This window comes from Hirundo rustica, chromosome W (assembly GCF_015227805.2).
Source record: "Hirundo rustica isolate bHirRus1 chromosome W, bHirRus1.pri.v3, whole genome shotgun sequence".
In the NCBI taxonomy this organism is placed as follows: Eukaryota; Metazoa; Chordata; class Aves; order Passeriformes; family Hirundinidae; genus Hirundo; species Hirundo rustica.
The window spans coordinates 6,142,761-6,156,773 of NC_053487.1; the positions used below are offsets into that span (position 1 = coordinate 6,142,761).

The 14,013-nt window shown below is 47.9% G+C and overlaps 1 protein-coding gene across 1 annotated transcript in view; it reads right to left on the reverse strand.

Annotated features, from left to right (window-relative positions):
• Nucleotides 1-14,013, reverse strand: part of GPC3 (glypican 3) — a 166,651-nt gene that overhangs the window by 91,999 nt on the left and 60,639 nt on the right. The window contains 3 exon segments of the mRNA XM_040089155.1: nucleotides 3,819-3,828; nucleotides 10,123-10,166; nucleotides 10,866-11,042. Of these exon segments, the coding sequence (XP_039945089.1) occupies nucleotides 3,819-3,828; nucleotides 10,123-10,166; nucleotides 10,866-11,042 (231 nt within the window).

Consider the following 14,013-nt stretch of genomic DNA (forward strand, 5'->3'; position numbering starts at 1 on the left):
GTCCTGTGCCTTTAAGACTGGTTCTAAGAGCAAGGAGAAGCGCGGAGTTTGTTTTGAGAAAACTACCTGACTCCTCCACATTCTTCTGCGGACAGGGTGTTCGGCGGAGGCTTGGAGAGACTGCAGGACAGAGATTTTTTTTTTTCTTTGCTTTTAGTTAGTTTCAGCTAGCTAGGGCAGAGAATTTCCCTGGACTGTTTTTTTTCCTTTTTCTTGGAATTGTTTAAACCTGCTCTGGACTGAAAACCCAGGGGAGCACTGGGGGCTGCACCTGCGGCCCACCGGGGCCTGGACCTCGGCATTTTTCAGCAGCGCCGGAGGGACTGGGACTGAGGAGACGCTGAGAGAGAGAGCCGAGCTACACCCACGGCAAGGACTTTCTCAGTTTGCCATCTCACTTCAGAAGGAGAGGTTTTATTGTTTCATACTATTCATTCTTTATACTTGTATGCACTTCATTTGTTTAGTAAAATAGTTTTTTCCACTTTTCTCTGAAGAGGTTTTTTTACCGGACCGGTTGGAGGGAGGGGCCACTTGGGTTTGCTTCCTTAGAGGGATCCTATACAGGGGTTTTCTCCCAAATTTGTCCCAAACCAGGACAAGTCCGAAACAGAAGAAAAGGGACTCAGCCTTGGGCGAAAAAAACCCGTATAAAAATCGCTCAGACAGGACAGTCGGGGTGTAGCACAGGGGACCCTCTGCTGCAGCAGTCAAACCTGTGTCTCACCCAGCGCCGACACCCGGGCTCAGCACTGACCTTTTTTCTTTTTTGATAGTGTTTTTTTTGTTGTTCCTCTCTAAAATTCTATTTGGACCTTTTTTTAATAAATTTCCTTCAATTAATAAATTGGAGCGTTTTTCATTTATAACAACAGGGTATCTCGATTTACACAGGTACCATGAGAGTCAGCAAAGCCCCCACAGACTAGATTAAACTGTCAGGTGTCACTTGTCTCTATCAGAGCCACCGGCTCCATTTTGCCCAGGCTAGCTCGAGACAGCAACAAGACAGAAAAACTCCCCTGGGTCCTAAAAACCCGGGAGGCAGCGGAGGGCTTTTCCCCTTATCACGAGAGAGAGACCCCGTCGGTGGTGGAGGAAAGGAGTCAGACTTGATCCGGGGACGAATCCAAGGGCTTTATTTCAGTTTTTGTCCCATCCCATTTGGGCTTCTGCCCCAGACCGCAGCCCGAATTAAGTCATGTGCCCAGCCTCAAGTTCTGGGCTTATATACAGGGGAGGGGCTAAAGGAGGGGACAAACCAACACCCAATGAGAGATAAGGTGGGAGTGGAACAGGGTTGGAGGGACATCCAAGGAAACCAATGGGAAACATAAGGGGAGGAACCTCCTTGGCTCTTGCCCTATCATTCGATGTCCTTTACCCAAACTCTCCAGAAGCTGGGTGGAACAGCCGAATGACAGGCAGGACCCGCAGGAGGGGACTGGGAGGAGTGTGGGAGGATGGACAGGGAAGGGGGGCAGGGACAGTCCTTGGGATATAACATTTTCCAGGAGAACAGAGGAGTACAGAACAAACCATTATAAAATAAAACCCAATATAAAAATGAAATACAATATGAAAACAAATACCACACAGCAACAGTCAGGGCAGCTCTGCAGAGGAAGGCGGCCAAGCTGCATTCAGCTTTTTCATCGGCACTTAGGAAAGAAATATACATTAACTTGCTGTGAGATTTATGGAATGACAAAGTTTACTGGAGTGATTAAAGTGAGGGGAAGAGGGACAGAACTGCTGCATGCTTGCCTTTGGAGGAACACATCCCTACACTCAGGACTTGGGTTACAGCTGATGATGCTCCAGCATAAGAGAAGCACCAAACTCAAACTCAGGTTTGGGCCAGAGCAATCGGCTGCCACCACTGCCTGCTGGCAGCCACAGCAGTGGCACAGAGCACACCAGCGCCTTCTAGAGCTCTGGGCTGCTGCCATTCATCACAGCCCCAATGATGGGCTGTGGTGCTCTACAAGCACAAAACAAGTCCTCATCTCCAAGAGCTGGCAGCCAGGACAGGCACTACCAAACCCCGGCACAGCCTCCGAAAGCGAGATCACAGAGCTAACACCAGCATCAGTCTGCTTTACTGTACATCTGTTTTTCCAGTGCCATGGGTAAACACCACGAATTTTCCTTTCTGCATTTATCTCCTACACATCATGTTTTCACCCAGCTCCCAGCACCAGCCCTAGTGGCTGCCTCCCTGTCTGTCAGCTCCCTGCTCCCTTGCCCAGCTAATCTTCCATCCTCATGCTGCCAGGCAAGCTCAGGCAATCACAGTCAGCCCATTTCACATGGGTTTTGGGGAGAAAGTGGGACTTTAGCAGGCATTTAAAGAAGGGAAGGGAGACAGGAGGGATGGTGGGGCCAACTCAGGGAGGATGCTTTGCTAGGGTAGAAAGCAAGAGGCATGTGGACATTTGGCCACAAGAGCTATCAGGGCACACTGAGGGTGTTGGGGATACTCAGGGGCTTGGCTTAAACTCTAAACTAGAGGATGAGATCTACTCAGACATGTGAGGATGCAAAGGCAGCCCCAGATCTATACTGGTGCAGCAACAATCTGCCCCGACCTGAAATACTCACATAATTACAGAACTGAGGCAGATTTCCACTCCAAGGCTATCTCAGCACAGGAGTTCCATGTACAGGAGCTCTCTACACCTCTGGCTGGGTCCCCCAACACTAGGCATTCCCCATATGCATCTCCAGTAATGGCTGGCAACCCTGCAAGATGCTGCACTGAAGAGATGACACAGGAAAAAAGAACAGGAGAAAGGAGGTGTTTGTGCCTACAGCACAGGAACACACACCTGTGTATATTCCTTTTCCAGGCATAAGCAGCTTTTCCATGTACAGGCATCACTGCAAAGCAGATTCATCAGCTTGGCTCTCCCAAGCCCCACCAACTCCTGAACACGGGGGCAGCTGCTTGCACAGCCATCCCACCCCCTGCCTTCAGCACCAGCACAGCACCAGCTCTGTACCCCAACACCCTGTCCCTGGGGCCTCCCATTAGGACTCAGCATTTTGCAAAATGCCTTTTTTTTTTAATAGTTGCCTTATCCTGGGAAGCACAAAACACCTGAGACACAGTCGCTCCCAGTTCAGAAAAGCCCTCACACATGCAGTTGCAGGGTTGGTGTAGGTTGAAAGCTGAGTGACTGGGAGAAGGGGGCCAGCCTGCAGCAGCCCATGCACTCCTGGCACAGCCGTGCATGCTCCCAGCACCATCTCGTGGGAAGAGGCTGTGGCCGCAAGCACAGACCTGCCCAGCTCTGCTGAAACTTGGGCTGAACTTTTTGCAGGGGGATAGAGCACTGGTATTAGTGAGCCATTAATCCTGCTGCTTATTTGTCACACAGCCACTTAATGCCACCATGCCGACCTGACAAACACATCTGGAGACTGCACGTAGACATCCATAGCACGCATGACGTTTTAGATGACAAAGAAATTCCTATCCTTGGTGTCACTGTAAATTTAATTTAAAACACTGGTGGAACTCAAATACATTGCTGAAAGTTCTCCTGTGGTTTCAGAGATTTAATCAGGAAACTCACACAGGTTTTAGCAAGAGCAGAACCAAGCCCACTTGGTGCATCCCTAAATTAATACAGTCTCTCTCCTAAACAGTTTTATACAAAAAAACACAATAGCTTGGGTTTGAGTGGGCAAAATCCCTTCTGAAATCCACACAACGGCTGCCAGAGAAGATATATGTAGCCTACACAATGTAATACAGGAGGGAGGAACACAGTACTACAGCAATACTATACTATAACTTCATGTCCAGAGACTGAAACTGTTCTCCAGAAGATTCTGCTGGAGTGGTGAGGACCTCAGATCAGCCTTTTCAGGGAAAAATGTCTACTAGAGAAGGAAGCAAACCTGAAAGCATTTGCAGAGGGATTTCTCCCTAAAACAGTGATGGTGAAGAAATTGAGTATCACTTCCTGGTGCTTCCCACCCGGCCAGATACAAGGGTATGTACCCGATCCAAAATTAACCATTTTCACCATTACACAAGTCATTTGAAGCAGCAAGGCAATGGGTCCTGTTAGCTACACATCTTTGAGCATGTATTGCAAAAAAGGAAATGCACGGGGACCCGCTACATCCTACCAGCCAGACACGATCCTGTGGGACTTGGGTGCTTTGGGGGATGCTTCCTCCAAGCTGAGACCTCCTGGTGTGCTCAGGTACAAGGGGGGCACCAGCTCCCCTCAGCTGTGCCACTGCCCCAGCAGCACCAGCCTGGAGTGGCCACATTCAGGCATGTGGGATGCAGCCAACCAAAGGGTTAAAGGCTTTGAAATGTAGCTTCAGTGAGCTACCCGCATTCCTGAAATGCCAGAGAAGCTGGAAAAGGCAGCTGGCACCCCTCCCTGCAGCCTGGGCCAAGCAGCCAGGCCTTAATATGGCAGAGAGATGCCTTTGCAGCCCCCAACAAGCTGGGGGTCCCAGGACAGTACCCATGCAGGCTCCTTTGCATCCCCCCCCAAGCTGAAGGGTTGGTGGGCTCGCAGGTAAAAAAAGCTAAAGCATCACCTTCCTCCCATGTTCTCCAGTCAGTGCAGAAAAGGAGAAATCTCTGAGCCATCTCGAGCTGTTTTCATCTTATGCCAATAAAACAGCCCCTTCTGCAGGACACTTGTGCCACTTCATGAAACCCATCTCATGCCTCTGTCATGGTGATTGATACCAGCATGGAACAGCAAATATGCACAGTGGATAAAGTCCCCCACCCCGGTCCCTGGGGTTCTCTGTGTGGAAGGGGTATCAGTGTTGCAACATGAGCATGGTCTGGCTCACACTTCATAAGCAAAGTCCAAAATACTTTTCTCTTTGACGAGTCTCAACGTCAGACAGCAGCATCTCCTTGCCTGGGCTCTCTGGGTATGGGCTCTTGTTGGGGACATGGTATTTTCCAAACACAAACGTCACATTGTTAAATGTGCTGATAAGAAGCCTTCATTAAAAATGACTTTAAAGACAACCACCTTATGAAAACACCAACAATCTGAAGTTTTCTGTGGGGATAGTACAACTGTAGACCCTTCCTGCTTCTTCTCATCCACCAGACATAAATGCCCAAGTATACTGTCAAATTGAGGGATTTTCCTCTCCTTTCCACCATCCACAAATGTCTCCTGTGAATGTTTGGTCTTTCCAGTCTAAATGCAGCTCATTCCAAGTTTTCATTTCAGAGCAAAGAAGACAAGATGACAAATGTTATTTAAATACATGGCAATGAGTGTAAAATGTGTTCATCCTACTTTGCCCTGTGCTAGGCTTTGAGATTAGTTACTACAATAGCCTGATGTGATTTAGAGAAAGTAATCCTGAAAGTCAAGCATAAATAATTACACCTTTTAGAAAAAGGAAAGTAAGTATGGCATTCAAATAACAATTAATTTATGCCTGCCTTCCAGTTGTAAATTATTTATTCAAATGCATCTCCAGTTTAAATAGCACAGTATCCCTCACAGGCTCTCTCTCTACTGTGTTCACTGAATTATACTTGTCAGAGAGAGTGGGTGGGGGACAAACACAACACAGAGGTTTCATTGCATAAGAGTTAATAACTGAGTTTGAGAGCAACATTCCCCCAGACCCCCAAAGCTGCTCTACATTTCAAGATGTGACTTACTACAGATCATGTGGACGGACTGGTGACACCAAGTCCTCACCACATAGGAGGCAAAAGAGATGAAAAAGGGGAGAAAGAGAGGAAAAGTTTTGCCTCCATCCCCCCCCCACACTCCTTACAGGAACCCAGCTCTTACCTCCAGCTGGTTTTCATGGGTCAGTAAAGGCGAGTGCAGTGGTGAAGCCAACATTTTACTCTCTGACCCTGCTAATTTCTGGTTTAGTGAGACAACCTCAGTGTCACATCAGCAGTGGAAGCAGTGGGGGCCAAAAGGCTTGAAAAGCTGTTTCCAACCCACTCATCCTGCCCTGTGGTCAGGGTGCAACTGCTGGATGTGCCCACAAGCCTCCAAGAAGAGGTGACAATTCTTTCCCTGATAGTTTCCTCTCTAAAGACAGATTGTCCAGAGACATCTGGTCAGTCATACCCCATCCCAGACATGGGCTGCGTGTGGAGTACAGGTCCACCCCAGCTGTTCTCTTCCATATGGGGTGCATGTCCCCACCATCCCACGACCATATGCAGGCGTCTGTTTCATGGGAGTGCAAGAGGCAGGGGAGAGGTGGGGTGTATGGCTCTCAGGTGCTTTCCTGGCTTTGCTTGCTTGCAGGGAGTCCTTGCAGTCATTGCAGAGCTCGTGATGCTGCAGTCAATTTACACCGCCAGCAGCTCCAAACAAGCTGCTTCAAAAGCAACCAGGAGGATCCAATGCTCTCAGTGGGGAGTGTTCGCACCTAACGAAAAAGGAACCATTTCCAAATATCAACACCTGGAAGCCTCTGAGAGCACCCTCAGATCCTGCTGTGTCAGTTCCCTGCCAAGAGAAGTGCTGCTTCTTCCCATTTGCCCCACACAAAGCTCCACAGCCAGTGAGCGTGCTGCAGATGATGGCTTGGTCATAAATGTGAGGTCTCAGGTAATCACCTGGCTCTGGGAGATGGGAATTCAGAAGGAGCAGCAAAAACTGTAATATTCATGGCAAAACAATGGGAGTTTATAGACAGCCTGAAGTCTCCCTCTATTCTTATTTCAGTTCAAGACAAATAGATTATGGAAAAATTGGGTAAACCTGAGACCAAGCAGCAGGATAGAGGAAGATTCGTGATCTTCATTTCTGAAATAATCTGGAAACAAACATGGCCACTCAATAACCCACTGAATTTTCCTACTATCCTTTCATTATATCTTATACTTGCTACAAAGCTGTGTTTTATGGGCTTGGAAAGTTATACACCCCCCTCTTTGGGGATTCCATTGGATCAGATATTTTGCAGCACTGCCAGAAAGAACCAGACCCTTCATGAACTAAAGGGTTATTGCTGGCATAGAATTTCTTTTGTTCCAATTACAGAATCTCATTTTTCTGCCTTGCTTCCAATTGTGCTTTCATTGTTTATGATTTGTATGATTAAAACAAACCACAGTACGTTGGCAACAGCAGGGAAATATGAGACTTCTAGCTTGAAGAAGAGAATCTGGCAAGGTACTAAAAATATATTAATTTTGAATTGGTACAAAGAAAACAAGAGTTATGCTAGTGATTTAGATTAATGTACACGTTTGTCTTGAGAAATTTGGAAATGGCAGCATCTAACAGTAAGGCTTAATGTGCTTACAAGTTTTACAGTGGGCAGATGTTGCTGTCATTCTGTTCAGAACAGCTTGAAAAGACTATACTCATGTAAGCAGTTTATTAAACTCTGAGAATCAAGATTTAATAGGCTTTTAGTATTAAATGCTGCAAAACCCTGATACGATATATAAAGTTTGAATCACCTTTGAGATTTCAATGCTGAGCTCCCATAGAAACTGAGGTGAGTTTGATATCTCAACACCTACTTGACTTAAGCTGAAGGCTTTAAATGAGCTAATTACTCAGTCAGGACTTCAGTGATAAGAATCTACCTCTGTTTTTTCTCTACTTGGGATGGAGATAAGGATAAGGGAGGCTGGACAACATTTCACCACCTAACACGACCAGCAGGAGGTCTGGTGAGAGGATGGGGCATCACAGAAACCCTTGCTTAGGCAGGTTTAAGCTGTTGCACATCCACCCTGTCTACATGCCTGTCTCAGGGAAGTGCCTGGAACTGAGCCCAGGAAAACTGCAAAGAGGTGCACAGGGATTCACAGAGACAGAGGAAGATCCAGCAGGTCTGGTCCCCAGCTACCACAAACTCCCAAGCACTGTGACCCCAGAACAAGCTCTTTGCAAGTGGTGAAATGTGCCACTTGTGGCTTTTGCTATGAACCTTTGTGGCATCCCGTTAAAGCACAGTGTTTTTGCACACTCTAAAAAGTGTGAAAAACAGGAATGTGTTGCCTTTTATTTTTTTCTTCCCACTTCGGCTTATGTTCTTCAACCACGCAAAGGCGCAGCAAAAGACACAAGGCACTGTTCTGCATTACAGAAAAATCAACCTTTCTTGTGTTGTTGCCACTGTTTGCAAGCAGTCATTTTGAGGCACCATGTCCTAAATTCACAATAGGGATGACAATCAAACTATTAACCGACAGATCAAACCTTGGGGAAGAAGGATGACTTCTTGCCACTAGATAGGCCAACATGGAGAAGAAAATGATCACAAAGTAAGATTCAGTTAAAAAAATTAGGGATTTAAAGCAGGATAAAATACTCCAGCCAGCTGCATTGCACTGGAGCCCCAAGCATGCCACCTTCAGTCGGGGCAGAGGGGCTTAAGAGCAAGGAAGAAGCAGAGGATGGTTCAAGGCTCAAATTGGGAAGTGAGATCCAATGGAAAGACATTGAGCACATCCAGTCCATGGGGAGGAGAGACACTTTCATTGCCTGTGGGTAACAAAGCACTGGGATAAACAAGACAGAGTAAATACCAAGCCAGAAAAACCACAGGAGGAGGATTGCAGGGTGCAGAAGGGACTGTTCGCATCAAATAGCAGGATACACATTGTTGGTATTATCAAGTCCTTGGGCGCACTGGCAAGGGCTGTGAAGTTGCTATTCCAAGCTTGATTTAATGTGTTATAGGAAAAAGGCTTAGAATAACTAACAATTTTTGTCATGACAGGGAGGTCTGGAAATGGGTAAATCAGTAGAGCTCTTTTTGAACTTAATGAACACTCAGGTACTACATTAGAAATGCAAGAGGTAAATAGCCACAATCCCTACAAGAAGATGATCAAATCCTGGACATGCTCGTATAGATGCTCATACTGACCTTACAGACCCAACAATGTTCAAACAGTTTTATCCATTGCCCACACAGCACCAGACATGGAAACACATGGAAACATAGAATCCACCCAACCATCGCTCTGCCCTGGTCTTCATCTGACCAGCAGATTCAGCAGGAGCTTTCTTGTTGTGATATATGTCCTAAAGTTAATTTGTGTTAAATGTTATAATATGTAATTCGTTCTCTGTAAACTGCAAGTTTTATTTCTAATCAAGTACACAACGGGTTAACTAGGACTGAAACAGCACGGAGAGGGGCAAAAGGAATTCTTTTGCTAAAAGATTGCATGGGAGGGACACGAGAAAACTATGCCAAGAATTACACGAAAAGGGACACAAGGAGACTTCTGCCAAGAATTGTTAGAGGAGGACGGAAAAGGGAGATGGAGAACCTGGAGGACCGAATGATTACATCAGATCGATATCTTATCTGTCCCCGCCCGACATTAACATCTCTACACCGTCCCCGGACACAGCAATCAAGACATTGTTTTTCAGCTCAAATCCATTCAACTCACCAGAACCCAAACATGAATATCTAATGAAGCTGCCTCAGAAGAGGGAGCCTTAGGATCCCGATTTTCTCTCCGCAAACCAGTGTATAAAAGTCGACAGCCCCAGACCAAAAATGTGAACTTGGGGGGTGACACACTGACAGAGTGTGTTACCGTGTTCACCCAGTGCCGAAACCCTGGGGTTCGACGCTGACCTTTTAATTGTGGCTATCAGAGACTGTTATTTTGTCTCTAAATAAAATTCTAAATTTTGATTTATTGAATTTGGTCTATCGTATTTATTACATTGTTTATCCAGGAACCCAGGGATTGCTTATGCCCTGCTGTGTTGTCCCTCCAACAGAGACCAGGGTTGAAGTCACTCATGAGGGCCAGGGCTTGTGAATGTGAGGCTGCTTGTGTCTGTCTATAAAAGGCCTCATCCACCCAGTCTTCCAGGTCAGGTGGCCTGAAGCAGAGCTAGATTATAACATCACCTGTCTCTGCCTTCCCTTTAATCCTAACCCAAAAGCTCTTGGTCAGCGCCTCATCCATCCCCAGGTGGAACTCCAGGCACTCCAGCTGGTCACTGACATAGACACCTGTCATGGGTTAGTACTGTTTGGTTTTTTAGTTATAGAGGAATGTAAAATGATTTTCTGGGTCAAGACCTGGGAATTGCTTTAGAAAAGACAGGGACCTATCAGAGAGTTAGTTGGAATATTGGCATCTGTTCTGACCACTGAAAATTGTTGGCTACGACTTTGGGAAGTACCATATAAAACCCCTTGATTTCCTGTAGGTAGGCCTTTTCCTTCTTTCCTTTGGCCAGAGAGAGATAGGTAACATGGAGTTGGGCCTGCTGCTCCCCTCTTTTTGGGGGGTGTGGTGGTTCTTTAGAGAGACCCAGACAACCGCCGATGGCAAAAGGAAAGAGCCTGCTCTTTATCCGGGGGGGGGGAATTATTGCTTTATTTGGTCCAGAGCTCCTTTAGCTCCTTCCCCGTCCCCGCTGGTGCCAGAGAGCCTGAGGCCCCGCCCATCCCGGGGCTTTTTCCCAGGGGGGACGGGCCTAGAGGCAGGGACAAGCCACGTGATACAGTTTCCAAGGGGAACAGGGAAGAAAACATTACAAACACAATATAAACCAAATTAATGCACTACAATGGGGGGGAGCTGGTCTGAGGCCTGGCTGGATTCTATTGGCTCCCAGGTGAAGGGAGGGGGAAGGAGAGGTTGCTGCTTTATAACAGTTACTTTCTCCAAACTTCCCTAGAGCAGGGAGAGATCTCTGCCGGGCCTCTTATAAGAGCTATGAGGACCACTGAACTCTGGTGGTGCCACTGCTGCCCTCTGACCACCTTCCCACCACCAAGTCCTGGCTGTCCTCTCTGGATGGAGCCATTCCCACCAAGGTCCAGCTTGTGCTGTGGCTACTTTGCCCTGCCTCACTCGCCATTTTGGAGGATATACTGGTGGTAATTACGGTTAACAGAGGCAGGCACGTGCAGGATTCATACCATAAAGAGGAAGGGTTAAAAGACAAAGTTTCTTCTTGCTCAATGTGAGTCACTTTCAGGACATTCTTGTCAATGAAAAGATCTTCTGGATAATTAGCTGACTGAATCTGCCTCTGCTGAGCATGGCCACATAACTGGCTGATCTGGAAAACACAAACACAGCAGTGTGAGGAAGTGTTGGTACTGCAGGAAAACAGCTGAGATGCACTCTGGCACCTGCACATGAGCTGCTATCGTCCTGTCATCCCTATCTTGCTCATAGCTCAGCAAACACCTGAAAGCAAACTTCTGTCCTAAGGTTACAACCTGGTTTTTGTATAAATACCCACCTCCTGTGAAGGAATGCAGGAAGCTTCAGGCAAAATGTCAGGGCACTGAAGTGCCCCTGTGGCTATCAAAACCCCTGAGCTGCAGGTGTGACAGGCAAATCTTCCTGTGTCAAATTAAACTTAGGCTGGCAGGAGAGGGCTTGAGATGCTCCCTGCTCCTTCCTTCCTGAACACCAGAAGCATCTCAAGACTGTACTCTAACTCTCTAGTCAGACTTTTAGGAAACACCTCCCCTCTGAAGGAAAATCCTAAGACCCTGGTTCTGCATCTTGAGGTAGCTCAGCATCTGCACAGAGTGCACTGCAGATGCCCAGGGACAAGCACCATACACATCACTACTAATTAAAAACCCAGGGCCTAAAATACAGCAAGCATTGGAGCTACAGCCCAGTCATATCGTGGGAGGCCCTGATTAACAGGGTTCTGCTAATGGCACAAATTAGCTCATTAGCATACAGATAATTCAGAAACAGCTGCAGCAGTGAGGGAAGGAATCCAAAGCACCTTGTTCAAGCTCTCTCAAGTCCTGAGACTCATCCAGCAGTGGCCACCGCTGAAGCCCCTGCTGTAGATGGGTTTGCCACCATTTCCTTCTCTGGGACACTACCAAGGGACATCTGTCCCCCTGTGGCACCACTGCCACTGTGAAAGTCTCCTTTTTATTCACCCTGTGCTGCTCTTGCAGGACTCATCCATGCTGGGTTGTGAAAGGAGCTTGGCTGATTGCTGGGACCACGAAGGCACCACAGTTAACACCACCCTCACTTTCTCTGAGCCTCATCCCGCCACCCACATCCAGGTTTGGGACCAACCACACACCCATAAAATGCCCGTTCCTTGCAGTACATTTATCTCCACACCACACTGAATCAAGGCAATCCTAGTAAGCTGCACACCAGAGATTAAAAGCACACCTGCTTCCCAAAGCTACAAGCATCTGATGTGTAAAGAGAAGAGATTAATTCTGTTCTATTACATCCTACATTTGGCTGGGCAAATAAATTAGTAATGTCATCTCTTTCATTATCAAGAGCAGCAGTTTGTTTGCTCAGGCTGCCATACAATAGAGTAAAATGGAAACCTCCTGGGAGCTGGGCACTGCAGTTTCTGTTCACATCACAGTGGGAAGAGATGCTGCCATTGGTCCTTCTGCACCTGCAGTTTCCTCTGCCAAAGCAGTTCCTCCTGCAGCTGCCAGGGGAGCAGTTTCTGCAGCATCTTACCTGGTTTTTCCTTTCCTGTTCTCCCTTGGCTGTGCCTCCTCTCTGCCTTGTCAAAACCAAGTTTTGCATAAGAATGTATCAGCCCTACTGCCCTCCCTAAATCACTTGGCAGGCTTCAAAAACAGAGGGAGGGATTCAGAAAATGGATCACATTTTGGGCTATTTTCTTTGCCTTTTGGGCTTTCTGTTAGCACTCATCCCTCTCATAACATTTACAGGTAATTCCCTGATGTAAGTAGACAGGAATAGGAGGAAATCACAGGACAGCAGGAGACCTGGAGAAGGGCATTTAGGATCTGACATCCCTCCCCCCACACACACACACTGTTGAATGGGTCTGGATGTCCCATGGTCTCTCTATACTGGATGGTGCCACTGTCCTGGCAAAGGGCAGATCAACAGGAGAGCATCAGGATGCTCAGGGGTCTGTGGGCTTTTCCTCTGCCCAAGTCAGAGATGAGACCTGCCATGAAACCTCCAGGGAAACACAAAATACACAAAAGCTCCAGGACAGTGGGTATAGAGGAAGCAATGCCACAAAGCATCATCACTGCACCCACATTCTGCACGGACACGCGAAGTGGAGAAGTGGGAAAAGGTCAGGTATTTTAAGCTGCCGTTTGTGATGACTCCCTTTGATTCTCCCCAGCTCTGTGAAAATCCCCCCAATTCCTTTCCAAAGCCCAACTTTCAGCTGGAAAAACCTATCAAACCCTGAGAGAAGAGCAAGTCTAGGATCAAAGCTTTTTTCCCAAGGATACAGAGAGGTGCTGAATGGGAGGTGAGGGTCTGAACAACAGCGTGAACAATGGCAGCACCTGAGAGCATGCTTCAAACAGCAAAGGGACCCAGCAAAGTGGGGATGCTTCATTTCCTACCCAGCACTGGAGTGAGCTCAGCCCCTCTGCTCCCAAGTCCTGTGCAGGCGCTGCGGCTCAGCTGCATCCTCACAGCCCCACACAGAATCTGGGTACCAAGGCTCCAAGATTCATCAAATCAATAAGGCTGGAAAAGACCTTTACAATCATGGAACTCCACAGCTGATCATCAAGTCAAATCATTGATCACCGAGTCCAGCCATCCCTCCTGTGTGGGATGAAACCACAAACAGGATTATGTTAGCGGAAGGATACATATAAGTCGCTGTAGAATCATGTTGCTGTTGTGCTGTGTGCAGAGTCGTGGGCGGGTGAAGGGCTGCTGAAGGCTGTGGTTGTGCAGAAACTGCTGACGGCTGTAGCGTCGGGGGCTGTGCAGCACGCGCGGCAGTGTGGACTATTTGCGATGGCACTGTAACAAGATCCGGCTGAGCGTAGGCTTCTGCATGGGGCGTGCGGGAACCGAGAGGCTGTATCACAGGCGGTGACGCGGCTTGGCGGGTTGCACAGCCTGCGCATGCGCGGGGTGCACAGTCTCGGTGTGGGGGGGCATGGCGGTGCACAGTCTCGGTGTGGGGGGGCATGGCGGCGGCTTGCATTGGGTGCGCGAGAGGTGGCGGGGGCGCGGGAACCGAAGCAGCGGCCGTTTCTGGGGCCGCGGGAGGGAACGCGAAGGAATCTGCG